At 37.1% G+C, this 15,005-nt stretch overlaps 1 protein-coding gene across 4 annotated transcripts in view; it reads right to left on the bottom strand.

Annotated features, from left to right (window-relative positions):
- The window catches only part of ANKRD12 (ankyrin repeat domain 12), a 124,209-nt gene that overhangs the window by 47,526 nt on the left and 61,678 nt on the right, over positions 1-15,005 (bottom strand). For all 4 annotated transcript variants that reach the window (XM_080822252.1, XM_080822250.1, XM_080822251.1 and 1 more), the window contains 2 exons: positions 13,793-13,935; positions 1,252-1,399 (listed from right to left, as the gene is read on the bottom strand). Coding sequence is in view for 2 of the 4 variants with exons in the window: in XM_080822250.1 (XP_080678376.1) it covers positions 1,252-1,399; positions 13,793-13,935 (291 nt within the window). In the remaining 2 variants the exon portion in view is untranslated. The remainder of the gene's footprint in view (positions 1-1,251; positions 1,400-13,792; positions 13,936-15,005) is intronic.

The raw sequence follows: 15,005 nt of genomic DNA, 5'->3' as shown, positions 1-15,005 counted from the left end.
GTCAAAAGGTATGAACTTTCAGTAATAAATTAAGTCATGGGGATGTAATATACAGCATGGTATCTATAGTTAATAATACTGTACTGCATATTTGAAAGTTGTTAATTCAGTAGATATTAAAACTCCTCATCACAAGGAAAAGAAAAGAAAAAATATTGTAACTACGCAGGATGATGGATGTTAACTAGCCTCATTGTATTGATTATTTTGCAATGGATACAAATATCAAATCAAGTGGTACACTTGAAACTAATATATTATATGTCAGTTATACCTCAAAAAACAAAAAGTAAAGGGTAGACCTTTCTGCCTCAAAACTACTATAGGTGTCATTTTACTGCCTTCTGGCGATGGCTGAGATTAAATGAGTATGGTTTGATTTTTATTCCCTTGTATATAAGAAGTAGTATTACCTAATTTCTCATAGAAATTCTTTAAAATTTTGTGAGAATATGGTCAGTTATGATTCTTTTATTTTTATTTTTTTTAAGTGGGATCCACATCCAGCGTGGAACCCAATGTGGAGCTTGAACTCACAACCCTGAGATCAAGACCTGAGCCGAGATCAAGAATCAAATCCATCCAGGCACCTGGTCAGTTGTGTTTCTGAATCAATTATTTTTCATTGATTTTTGCTTGAAAGCATGAACCCTTCAAACCCGTATGCAAAAGACTTTCCTCAATGCAGGAAACTTTGTTACATTTTTAACTATTTATGTTTACAAGAAAATGGAGTATGCCAAAAGTTTTCTGAACTATTCTTTTAGATCTTTCCTTTTTAAAACTGTTTTTACAAAACTGTGCCCCTATGTTGCAACAATGACCAGAGTTCAACCACCTAAATCAAAGAAATAAAAATGCAGAGATGACTCATTAATGCCAGGAAAAACAGGAAGGGTTTGGTTAGTACCTAATTTATAAAAGAATGAAAGAAGTTAAGAGTAGCAGTTCTGATAGCTGTTAATGGGGAAAGGTCCTGCAGAAGACTTGAACATGACAGCAGTTTGCCAGGTGGGGGGGTGGAGGGGTGGGGGAGGTGGGGGGGGTGGTCATGAAAACAGGGCAATGACATTATGTTTTCACTTACACAGGGGACATACAGCAACTACCTAAGTTACTAAATTCATCATTCTTAATAACTGACTAGTTTTATCCTAAGGAACACAAACATTTTATATATTGCACAGCAGAATCAGAATGTTCTACTAAATACCATGTCAAACAGTTGAATAAAGATTATTTGAAACGAACCTGTGTAACTTTCATCATCATCAGATAAAGGCACCTCTCTTTTTAGCAGCAATTCCAACTCCTCTGTCTCTGCTACATCCACTGGACGCTCCCCGTGCTTATTAGCTTGAAATGGATTTCCACCATGACGAAGTAACAGTTTCACTATCTGCAATGTTAAACAGTAGGAAGATTTAGTCTCTTCGGAGATTGTTATCATTTCAACCATTCTCTTGATAACACAAGATCCTTCTGCCTCATCTACTCTGCCTCCCTTCCTCAGTGTCTCTTCTAAATCATGACTGCTCTCAAGTTCCATTTTCATTGCCATCCACCCTTCATCTGACAATCTTATCTACTACAAAAACATTTCCTCCTTAAAATTTAAGGTGGCCTCTTTGAGCATTAAACCTCATCATTCTTCTTCTTGTTCCAACATGTGTTCAACAAATATTTACTAAGAACCTAATTAATAAGCGCGGTTCCAAGTTTCGCAGATAAATCAACAGACAAGATAACAAGATAAGAGGCCAAGCTTCTTGGCCTCTTATGTGTATTCTAGAGGGAGTCTCAAAAGAAGTATCCTTCTCTGTAAGGCTAATATCACTACCAGTGCTTTTTTTTTTTTAAACACTACCAGTGCTCTTACTCGTATTTCCCATCTTCTGGAAATTTAAACGATCAGGAACTGACATGGATTTACTCAGAACTAATGAATCTTAAACTTTAAGGCTGTCACTTTCATGGTCCCCCTTTCTGCTTAACCAACTGGATCTAATTTTGTACTCTTTACTTTGACATTTTCCTTAAGCCCTCACCTCCCCTACCACATAAAGTAAGCTTTGGGCTCCCCAAATGGGTTGCCTGGTTAGTCATCATTTTATTTCTTTCATTTGTTGTTTTTATCCTCTTCCTTCTATGTTTTTAAACCTCTTTCCGATTGGTTCCTTTCTAGAAACCAGTCTTTCCAGCTCATGTCTCTTCCATCTTAAAAAAACGGCAATAAAAAAATGAAACAGAAAACAAGAAACCTATATTCCCCTCCTCTAGCTAAATCTGTTTTCTTTCCTTTACAGTCAAACTTATGAAAAGATATTCACCCTTGCAGCCCTGACTTTATTGGCTCTTCACTCTTCTATACCTACAATTACACCCAGACGGGTATCCTAAGATCTGTAAACATCTAAGACAATGACTGTTTTCCCTAGGGCTCTGCCTTTGCTTCACTTCTCATGCTCTAGTCTACATCATCTATTTGGAGCTCTCACCCACTCTGTTTGAATGTGATTGACAATTATGCAATCCATTCATTTATTTTCATTCTTCTGCTTGTTCTTTCTCAGCCCTCTTTCTTGAGCTCCGAACACAACATCCTAGATAAATCTAGATGAGTATATTTGCATTTCAATGCAACAGCTGAAACCAACATGTTCCAAACACAGTTCATTAAACTTGCACACCTTATCTTTTATCTATTTCCATTCTCAGTCACTGGCACCAAATATACCCAGTCACGGAAGCCAGAAAGCTGGGAGTCATCTCTGATTCTTGTTTTTCACTCATCCTCTATATCAAATAGGTGGCCAAGTATTATTAATTCTGCTCCTCACTGTCTCTTCTTGTTTTCGTGTTCTATTTCTGTAGACACTGGTGTGTTCCCTCATACGTAAATCTGTACTAAAATTAACACATTTTTCCCCTTATTCTAGACCACAAACTTCATGAGCGATCAAGTATTTATTCCCAATGCCATTTCTATGGTGTTTTCTGGTATTTAGGAAATAAATCATGTCTTTTTGAAGAAACAATATTAAATAAAATATTGTAAATTAGGAATTCCTAACAAATGAAAAAATATTTAAGAATAATGAATACTCATACTGAAAACAGAACATTTTTTTCTGGACTCTTAAAGAATAAACTATCAATGTAGAAAATGTGAAATGTAAGAATGTGTAAAGAAAATAAATTACTCATGACTCCAACTGTTAACCTTTATTTCCCTTTTTGTTCACTAATCTTTATCAAATTACACATGCTTGTGATTTTATTATTTTTTTTAAGATTTTATTTATTTATTTGACAGAGAGAGAGATCACAAGTAGGCAGAGAGGCAGGCAGAGAGAGAAGGGGAAGCAGGCTCCTCGCTAAGCAGAGAGCCCGATGCGGGGCTTGATCCCAGGACCCTGAGATCATGACCTGAGCTGAAGGCAGAGGCTTAACCCACTGAGCCAACCAGATGCACCCATGCTTGTGATTTTAAAAGATCAACCAGTTTTTCAGTGCCACTGGTGAAGAACAACCGTTTCCAAAACGTATCTCCATATACTTAAGTAACAGATTTGAGTTTGCTGCTTCTTTATTTTTCAGTTTTAGGCATTGCCTACTGTCTTACAATGGAAGATGTGAATTCGGCCATCTTTCACCAATTCTCATCACCTCTCCTTCCATACACATACACTTCCCTTCTAGCTTTCTAATATAGTTATGTATTTCTTGTACAATATCAGGAATAATAAAAATGTTGAGACAAGTAGTACACTATGACTAAATTTCCATTCTTACACAACTCTATTTTCCCCATGGAGTTAAATGCCTTGATTTTTCACTTGTTCAGTTTTCTACATAATCATTTTTAATTCATCCCCCATTCTGCTGTAAGTACAGATCTCTGATTCAACACTCTATCACTTTTTGTTGTTGTTTTTGTTAGAGACTCCTTTCTCCAAACCTTCTAATGGGCTCTAAAGTAGACTGGATGCCCTCTAGATTTGCTTTCCAGCTGTTACCACCCTTCAATCCTATCATCCCACAAATAACCTTCCCTCATTTTTTAAAAGAAGATTTATTTATTTGACAGAAAGAGAGAGAGACAGTGAAAGAGGGACTACAAGCAGGGTGAGTGGGAGAGGGAGAAGTAGGCTTCCTGCTGAGCAGGGAGCCCCATGAGGGGCTTGATCCTAGGACGTTGGGATCATGACCTGAGCCAAAGGCAGACGCTTAACCGACTGAGCTATCCGGGCACCCATCCTTCCCTCAATTTTGTGTTGGATACTTTAAAGCTTATCTTCTTTTCTGATTTACTCCCTCATTTTGCTGAATCACCAATTTCAGAAAATTCCTAAATAAAGATTTTTTACATGTCTGGTAATACCTTTATTCTATCTTCACTTGATTAATACTCAGTCTAGATAAAGAACAATTTCCCCTCCAATTTTGAAGGCATCATTACATTATCTTCTAGCTTCTAGTGCTGTTAATGCAAAGTCTGATGCCATTCTGATTTTTTTCCTAATATAATGATTTGCCTTTTCTCTCTGTAAACGTGACATTTGTTGCCTCTATGGTTTTGAAATTCCAGGATAAACGTATCTTTTTTTTTAAAGATTTATTTATTTATTTGAGAGAAAGTGTGTGTGTGTGTGTGTGAGAGAGAGAGAGAGAGGGCGCAAGCGCGCGTGCACAGGGAAAGGACAGAGGGATAGAGGAAGCAGACTTCCTGCTGAGTGGGGAGCCTGACACAGGGCTCAATCCCAGGACCCTGAGGTCATCACCTGAAAGGAAACCAAGAGTAGGACTCTCAACCGACTGAGCCCCCAAGGTGCCCCCACCCCAGATAAATGCATCTTGATCTTGGATGAAGAAGTTACATCCATGTGCTGAGCATTCAAGTGCCTTTTCAATCTTTCAGTCTGAAGACATATGTTCCTTCAGTTCTAGGAAAGTTTCTAGTTTTACTTGATAATCTAAGTTTACGCTGTTCTGTCTTCAAAGAACTCTTACTAAGATACTAGGCCTAAAGTAATCATCTTTTTTCTCATTTCTGTTCCTTCACCTTTATCTCTTTCCTTCCTGATTTCTGGGAGACCTCCTCAACTTCATCTTTACTCCTCAACACAAATGACCCTTGAATAATATGGGCATTAGGAATACTACACCTGTGTAGTTGAAAAATCCATGTACAACTTTTGACTCTCCAAGAGCTTAATTACTTATTAGTACTACTACTACTAACTGGAAGTCTTAGCAATTACATCAACAGTTAACACATATTTTACATGTTATTATGTATCATATGCTATATGCTTACAATAAAGTAAGCTAGAGGAAAGAAAATGTTAAGAAAATGACAAGAAAGGGGTGCCTGGGTGGCTCAGTGGGTGAAGCCTCTGTCTTCGGCTCGGGTCATGATCTCAGGGTCCTGGGATTGAGCTCCGCGTCGGGCTCTCTGCTCAGCAGGAAGCCTGCTTCCCCCGCCCCTCTCTACCTGCCTCTCTGCCTACTTATGTCTCTCTCTCTGTCAAATAAATAAATAAAATTAAAAAAAAAAAGAAAGAAAATGACAAGAAAGGGAAAATACATATACAGTACTGTATGGCATTTATAAAAAAAAAAATCCGCATGTAAGTGGCCCCATGTGTTTGAAATCTGTGTTGTTCAAGGGTCAACTGTAATCCATCTTTCATTTTTGCAACCATATTATTAATTTCCAAGAAGTTTTTTCCTTCATTGATTGTTCCTTATTTAATGCATTCAGGTCTTATTTCAGAGCTACAACAGCTTCTTATCTCTTTGGGGAAACTGACGGATTTTGAGGAAGTTCCTCATGGCATTTTCCTGTCCTCCAAACAGGACATCTATGTTAGAGAATTTTTTCAAACGCAGATGGATCACTGGCTGTCCACACGTAAGAGCAAGGTACTAGAAGACTTACTCAAAGTTTTGTTGGCATGGCCAGGACTTGCTGACAGATGAACTTCATGCCAGTGTGATATGACAGGACCATTTCATCAGACTCCCCTCTTGCCTAGTTTAATTTCCTATGGAGAAACCTTCCAAGTCATGCCTCAAACTGTAAGCCTTACTGTCAGCATTCGGGTTGCTAAAAGCAGCCTGGGGTCTTAACATTCAGTATGTTTCACTTAATTAACTTACGCTTAATCCTTACTCTCGTCTATTCTTGTGGTATGTCAGTCCAGAATATGTGGTTCATACTTGCCAGGAAATCAACCTCCATTCACCTGCCAGGGTCAGAGAGGTGCAGTCATCTGGCTATGTAAGGTTAGGAAGGGGATTTAAGGGTCAAAAAGACTTTGATTCATTTCTCTTGTTTTCAGTTCTATCTTAACAGGCATTTCCGGAAGTACCAATAGAAAGTGGTACACTTCTAGGTACCACCAATTCCTGAGCTTTAGTCTTTCTAGGATTCTCTGCTGGAATGGCTTTGGTTTCAATTTTCTCTGATTTTCTCAATCAGGAGTTGGCAAAATTTGGTCCATAGACCAAATCTGGCCTGCCGATGAAGAATGGTTTTTTATATTCTTTTAAAATACTTTAGGGGTTGTTTATAAAAAAAATTAAAAAAATAAAATAAAATACCTTAGGGGCACCTGGGTGGCTCAGTCAGTTAAGCTTCCAACTCTTGTTTCTGGCTCAGGTCATGATCTCAGGTTGTGAGATCGAGCCCCGAGTTGGGCTCCACGCAGAGCATGAAGCTTGCTTAAGATTCTCTTTCTCTCCCTCTCTCTCTGCTACTTTGAAAAGGATTCATAAAGGAGAATTAGTTCAGAGGAAGAGAAGGGAAGAAAAGAGGAAGGAGAAAGGAAGGGATGTTGGAAGCTACAGGTGGCCAGCAAAATCTAAAATATTTACTATCTGGCCCTTTACAGAAAAATTTTGCCAAGCCCTGTTCTAGATCAGTAACCACTCATTCTTCTAGTTTCCATCACCCAAAATACTGGTTTTCTTGTTTCTTCTGTTTTGTCCTTTGCATTTGTCACTTAGCATCTCCTCTGTCATTTTAGGAGTTTGAGAAGGTAACTGAAATAAAAACTTTATTTTTTTTAAAGATTTTATTTATTGGGGGAGCCTGGGTGGCTCAGTGGGTTGAGCCTCTGCCTTCGGCTCAGGTCGTGATCTCAGGGTCCTGGGATCGAGCCCCGCGTCGGGCTCTCTGCTCGGCAGGGAGCCTGCTTCCACCTCTCTCTCTCTGCCTGCCTCTCTGCCTACTTGTGATCTCTGCCTCTCAAATAAATAAATAAAATCTTAAAAAAAAAAAAGATTTTATTTATTTATTTGAGAGAGAGAGAGAGAGAGAGAGAGAGAAGACAGGAGAGAGAGAGAGCATGAGAGGAGAGAGGTCAGTGGGAGAAGATGACTCCCTGCTGAGCAGGGAGCCCGATGTGGGACTCGATCCCAGGACTCCAGGATCATGACCTGAGCTAAAGGCAGTTGCTTAACCAACTGAGCCACCCAGGTGCCCCAACTTTTCGTTATTATAAATAAGGCCATAGCATACATCTTTATAAGTGGAAAATTTTACATTTTTAGGCTTATTTCCTTAAGTTAAAGCCCTAGGATATGAAAATAGAATGTAGGATTTGATATTACTGAAAACTTTCAATACCCATCAGGAAATAATCAGCAAATATTATTACAAGTCTGTGATGAGTCAGGGACAGCTGGTTAATTCAAACATGTTACAAAAACCCCAACCTAGACAATCCTTTACAGATTATCCCTATATGCAAATAATTATTTTTCTAAAAATGATTCATAAAGTAACTCAAAGTAGCTTAACACACAAGAGACAACAAATTTGAAATAGGTAAAAACGATGAAATTAGAGACAGGTATCTAAAATAGAACTAGGAAGAAAGGATTATGAAAATATATATCATTAAGTACTATATACACTTGCAAATGGTACACTAAAGATTAGTAAGCTATGTTAGTCCTCTTACTCTAAATAATTTAGGAAAGGACACAAAACAGCTATCTTTCTGCCTCTCCCACCTTAGAAATGTTTTATGGATGGATGAAGCTGTCAAAAGTATTACTGAGTGAAAGAAATCCAATTCTTAGAAATTCATAATGGTACAGATACATATACATTACAGTTTGTTGGCTCTCATTTCCCTCCTCCTCCTTAGGCATAACTAAAAGAACAAGGAGAAAACAGCTCTCAATAGCTCTGAATTGTGACTCCTACTATCCTAGGCATGTTGGTAGGAGGAAAAGCAAAGGTCTCTTGAAAACAGTATGCCAGTCTCCCTCTGAAAAGAGACTGGAAATAGTGTTTGAGTCTCTGTAAGTATAGGAGCTCAAAGGTCAGCCTCTGGAAATATTTGCAGCTCTGTGCACATTTAGAAACTTGTGTTCATAGAAACATGTCCAACAAGGCATAACTCTTTAACATTACATTTAGAAATTAGGAAATGCTGATTAAAGAGAAAAAATTCATCTTTGATAAACTATCAATATCAATAATTGAGCTCTTTTAGCTCAATCAAAAAAGCAAAAAGTACAGTATTTAAAATATCACAGCTGGCGCACCTGGGTGGCTCTGATGGTTAAATGTCCTACTCTTGGTTTTGGCTCAGGTCATAATTGCAGGGTCTTGAGATCAAGCCCTGCATCAGGCTCTGTGCTCAGGATGGAGTCTGCCTGAGATCCTCTCCCTCTTTGCCCCTCCCCCTGCTCACACATGAGTGTTCTCTCTCTTTAAAAAAAAAAAAATCATAGCCAGAAAATAAGTCATTTTCTGATAAATGCAGTGGAAAAGGAAATGTACCCTATATATTGTCAGGCTTTAAAAATTAAGTCCTTGGTATTCTGCTTATCTTTGATCCTTAGGTATTCATCCATCCGTTCACCTACACCAAAGGAGAATTTATTATTATGTGTTTATTAAGTCTTATGTGACAAAAAGTTCCAAAGGTCACTAACACAAATCAATACAAAAAGCCTGTATGCATGGTACTCACAGTGCAGTGCAGGACACATACAAGTATATCAGTTAAAAAAAAAAAAGTTGTAGTAAGTGCTATCATATAGGCATATACAAATTGCCAAGGGAGAAGAGACTGGTCCAACGGTAAGCAAAAACCAGTTTAGGAAAAATAACATTTATAGGCTGCATTTTTCTTCAAAATTAGAACTTTGAGAATCATGAAAAGTATCTAAGAGAAAAAAGTAAAAAAGAAAAACAGCATTTTCAGTTTCCAAATTTTAGTACCTAAAATATTTGGGTATATTTGAAAAACAGTAGTATAATACAACAATCTTTTACCTCTCATATTTCTATACCATTTTAGATTTCAAGGTGTTGTTTACAAGCACAGTGTCTTTTTTCCTTCAAAATATCCACTTTAGATAGGTATTATTTATTACATAATTTAAAAACGAGGAAATGGGAGATTCAGAGGAGAAAAGTAAATTGTTCAAAATCACATAGCTGGTAAACTGGCCAGGCCACAGCTGAATTCATATCTACTTTCACTTCAAATTCTGTTTTTTTCTCAATTAGAGTAAAATTTGGCTATTCACACAGGCCGCTTGACACTGAAATTTTTACTGCCTGTTAAAAAAGAAAATAAGGCAGAGGATGTTTGCTGCTAAAGAGAAAGAAAAAAATGATTTTCCAGCAGAAAGGTATGAGATGATATCAAAATCCAAACTAGGACATTACAAAGCAGCATGTTCTATCTTTCTCACTAGAAAGTGGAGACTGTACTAAATAATAACTCTCCCATATTACTGAATCATCATCTCATTTTTTGTCATCCCATGGTCCTGAGATCAGCCCCGCACTGGGCTATGCGCTCAGTGCCGAGTCTGCTTGAGATGCTCTCTTCCTTCCCACTCGTGCTTTCTCTCACACATAAATAAATAAATAAATCTTTAAAAAAAAAAAAGACATTGAGATTTGTCCTTTTTGGTCCCTTAATTTGGAGTCATATTAATTTGATAAACCTGGGAGTGTCTTGGAAGAGAGGGACTTCTTATGTCATTGCTCCTCTACACTCAGAGAGGCTGAGGGTATTGAAATGTAATATGAAATGTAACAAGACACACCAGAAGCTTATTTGCTTATTGTGATGATTAAAAGAACCTATACATATAAAACATTTAGAATACTTCTTGTACCACAGTAAAAACACGAATACCACCATGAGAAGTTAATGCAATGTAGAATTCACAAATAACACAAAATAATCACAGAGGGCAAGTTACTCATATTTAGCCCAGTCATTTTATCACGTGAATACTGAGGATTTTTCTTACTATAAAATCTAATTTTCATTTTTGTTACCCAGTTGGTTTTTCCTATTATTTGACTTCTGGAAATATTCACTGAAGCCTATTGAGTCAAATAAGACAAACAAATGCAACTACCTGAAAACGCAAAGTTACAAGAACCTCAGCTAAATAATTTATGTGACACTCCATTACCAAGTCTTCCTTAATATGAAAAATTTCAGCAGTTCCAAATGTTTTTCAGATCAATAAGCGATTGTATCTTCATTTGTAATGAACGGTGCCATTTACATGTAGACTGTTCAAATATTCCTCAAAGAAAATGTTATTTATGGCACAGCTTCAAGCAGAGTAAATTGCTGACTCCATGGAATTCAGAATACAATAAGATACTAAATATGATAGTAGTGAAGACTAAGTGTTCATTCAGCTAAAAAAAGAAATGCTGCATATAATGCCAGACTTGCTAAAAGATACCAAATCCTCTCCTCTTCTTTTATCACTATCCTTGGTCTAGTCAATAGGAAAACAATGTATGAGGACTTTTTTTTAAAGGGAATTTCTTGACCTTATACTGGATGCAGTTCACTTGGGATTAGGTCACCATGAAAATAAAGTTTTACCTGAGTGTCAGGAGTTTGGGTTGACATAGAACAGTGTTTGACTCTTGCCTAGAGAAACCCGAGAAGGAATGGTTGATTGGATTTGCTCTGATAAGCAAGGAAGGAGGGCAGTCAGGGAAACAGGTAGGTTTCAGGTAGGTGCCTGTACTATTGGGTTAGAGTGGAGGAACAACTGCATATGGATCAACAGGGCCAGGCAATTTAACAGTGCCGGGCAGAAGCTTCCATCTGAAGTTTATAGTGGATGTTGTGCACTGCTCAGATACCCTCTTCTAGACTGAGATACTCCTACCTGCAGATGCTCAGAGTATTGTTCACTAACAACTGCTAAGTTCTTCACCAAGAACTGCCATGGCCAAAGGGAGTGGCAGAACTAAAGGAATATGTCTCCTTGCCATCAGCAGCTTGTATCCCCCCATGTGGGGGCACACAGACCTAAGCCTTACCTCAAATCAGAGAATCTCAGAAGTGCATCCTAGTATCAAGGATTCCCTGTGAAACTTGCTAAAGCTTCAGCACACCTGCATTGCAGCTCAGCTTCTCCCTTTGTTCTATGCTGTTCCTGTCACATCCTTCCAGGTGTTGTTCCTGAGATCACATCCCTCTTTTCTCCCATTCTCTGTAGTCACCTGCAAATTTCTGTCTCAGATTCCCAGGGCGCCCAACCTATGGTATACGTGAGAGTGGTCCTAGGTGCAGACTCTAAAAACTCTAAAACAGGATTTCTGAACTGGATTGCACGCTGGCTGCCATGAGATGGAGTACTGACAGTCCTGGCAAATGGCAGTCATGTAACTGTTCAAACTTTCAGGCCTTTAAGAGGTCCCAGGGAAGTACTAATTGTAATGACTGCTTCTCTTCTCTTCTTACAACCAGGAAAAAGCACCTTCTCCAACCCTGAAGAGGTTTTTCTCAAAATAAGAGTAAGTTTCTGGGTTTAGATAGCACAGTGGAGAACAGTTTAATGGTATTTTACTGTAAGTCAGGAAGATTGAATAAAAGTTTCTCTAAGACAGAGTAAGTCTCCCCTCACTACAGTCTCCCCTCACTACAGCTGAACAAAAACCCCTCCTATGTTTGGCTTCTGAAATGCTAGAAAACATTCTTATGTCATCCAGACAGGAAGGTAGAATACTGTTTTCTGGAGAAACTACCTGTCTCAAGAGAAGGACCTACAAATACGGGCATTTAGGAGACTTCTGACAAAACAGCCATCTTGTCCACCAGACAGACTACAGAGAAGCCCACCAGCCAACAAACTCTGTATATTACATGTCTTGTCAAGCAGGTGTTTTAAAGCTTCATTCAAAAATGAGTGAAGAGAAGTTAACAGAAGATCTTTAATGTGAGAAATACACCAAATCAGAGCAACAATGTGAAGGGTTTGGGGGAAATCTGTGACTATGAAGGAAGTGGAGCAAACCATTTAATTAATATCTTCAGAGAGTTAAGATGGGCACCTAGGAACTGGAAATTTCATGGAGAGACTGAGAATCCCAGATGGGATTAACGGTAAAGCAATATTTCAGGATAGCATCTATGCTACAGATCTAGAAAGCAACTAGTTCCAATTAGATCAGGATATAAGATATCTTATATACAGTGATAAGAGAAATCCCACAGGTAGTTCTCAAAAACAGTTAAGTTGATCAATGTGCTTTACCTTATTTAGAAGCATTTTAGACTTATGTCAGAGAGAGTAAAGAAGAACAAAAACAGATGCATGGAAAACTAAATAACAAAAAAAGAACAAAGCAATGTGTTAACCCATGTAATAAAAAATCCAAAAAATAAAACACAATTATAGATAGTACAATATAGACTAGACAGTATAGAGTCTACTGAGTCTCTGGTCAACAATAAAATCCTTTACAGGAGATCAATAAATAATAACTAAAAATTAAAAAACAAGACAGCTTCATCTTTTTAGAAATAGAGTTAACCACTAGAAGAAACACCTACAACAGTTGCTTTTGGTGAAAGATACTGGGAAATAGGGAAGAATGGGAGGAACCTATGGTTATCTTTATAAGCTGAATAGTACTTTTCAACTTTCTCAACTATGTCCAAATATTCTTTGACAAAAGTAAAAATAGTGTAAAGAGAAAACCTACTTATCTGAAACACAAAATCCTGCTTTAGAACCACTGCTAATAGTGCTCCAGGTTGATTTGTTCTCATTGCAAGCAGATTACTGCAATGCAATTAAGCATTAAACACACTTAAAAGATGAGCTTCATTACAACAAAGATGGGTTTAGCTTTGATATCAAGATGTCAAAGATTGAAAATGCAAATGGATTTAAAACCTACCATGATTCATAAAACTACATCAAAACAAACTGATGGTGTTCAAAGATGCCATTAATTTGTAAGCATATATAATCAGATACATGCTTACATATAGAATATACATATACATATATGCTTAAATATATAATCATGTCTATGTTTTATTATTATACACATAAGTCATCTGAATATATTAAATAAATAATGTCTGCTAAAATTCAGGAATGAAGGTTGTATAGCAAAAGACCATTAAATATTAATAAGCCTAAAAAAATATACAGGCAGGGGGACTCAGTGAAGTTTTTATTTTAAGTAAATTCTGCTTTTTATATCTAGTTATCTGACAGTAGAAGGCCCTGCAATAAAAATTTTGCCAACCTGTTTAATTAACTGTCAAGTTACACAGATTTTATGAAAAGATAATGCTATATCTGACTATGACAGGAATTAGCAATTAGAAGGCAGGAAAAAGGGAAAATAAAACATAGATGAGCTGACCAGGCATTCAGTGAAATAGGAAATGAAATGGTATGACTAAAAAGTGAACTAAACGGCTCTGGGTTGAATTACTATTTTGCAAATGTATATTGATTTTTCTATTATACTTACATCTCTGTGCCCACTGCTAGCAGAATCATGGAGTGGAGTGTCATCATCTAATCCTTGTGTGTTAACATCTGCTCCAGCTGCTATAAGTATCTTAGCAACATCATAATATCCAACGTTGCAAGCTTCATGCAATGGTGTCCAGCCTAAAGTTAGAATATTAATTTAACATATGGTTAATTTGTACTAACTCAAAATATGTGTTTTATACACATAGCTATGTGAGATATATTGATTCCAATGCACACAGTACAGAAGGAAAAACGAATGATGAACAAGCTACTGGAACACCGCCAATTCTACAGAAGGTTCATTTATGTTAATATTTCCACTGGGGCTAAATTATTTTACCAAAATAGTAAACATTAAAGTTTATCCCATCACAAACTTGCTATAATTTATAATAATCATCTGAACTATGGAAAAAGAAGGAAATAAAAATATTAATAAGCTTGTTAGGGGATTTCAACAAACAAAACCCCTATGTTTAAGGGTTCTCTTTTCCAGACTTAATACCTACTTTAACTAAAATAAATTTACCATTGCAGTAACTGCGACGATTTAAAAGAAGTTACATGTTCATGAAAGAAAAACTAGAAAACAAAAAATACAAAGCAGTAAAGAAGCATCACCCATAATTCCACCACCCAGCTACAATAATTTCAAGACTCTAGTCTAACTCCTAACTTCTCACCCTCATATATATATATTTATATACATATATATAAAATGAAAAAATATATATAAAATAAATATATATATAAAATTGGAGGGGGAGGTGAACCACGAGAGACTGTGGACTCTGAAAAACAATCTGAGGGTTTTCAAGGGGCGGGGGGTGGGAGGTTGGGGGAGCTAGGTGGTGGGTATTGAGGAGGGCACGTATTACATGGAGCACTGGGTGTGGTGCAAAAAACAATGAATTCTGTTACGCTGAAAAGAAATTTAAAAAAAAAAAAAAAAAGAGGCGCTTAACTGACTGAGCCACCTAGGTGCCCCCTGACTTATTTTTAGAGGGGGGAAAAAAAAAATCTTTCACCAGTGTTACATATCCTGAAATTCAAGTAAATTCCATAAGTTAATGTATTTCTCCTCTCTGAATTTTGATTTTATCAGATTTTCCACTGAAATATTTTCAGTGTGTATTGGAGAGATGGTATCTTATTTTGTAGCTGCCAAAGTGATAATAAGTAAATTTCATTGGGAATAACAGTCA

This window comes from Martes martes, assembly GCF_963455335.1.
Source record: "Martes martes genome assembly, chromosome: 13".
NCBI classification, from domain to species: domain Eukaryota; kingdom Metazoa; phylum Chordata; class Mammalia; order Carnivora; family Mustelidae; genus Martes; species Martes martes.
The sequence above is the reverse complement of the archived record's forward strand: the minus strand, read 5'-3'. Positions and strand labels throughout refer to the sequence as shown.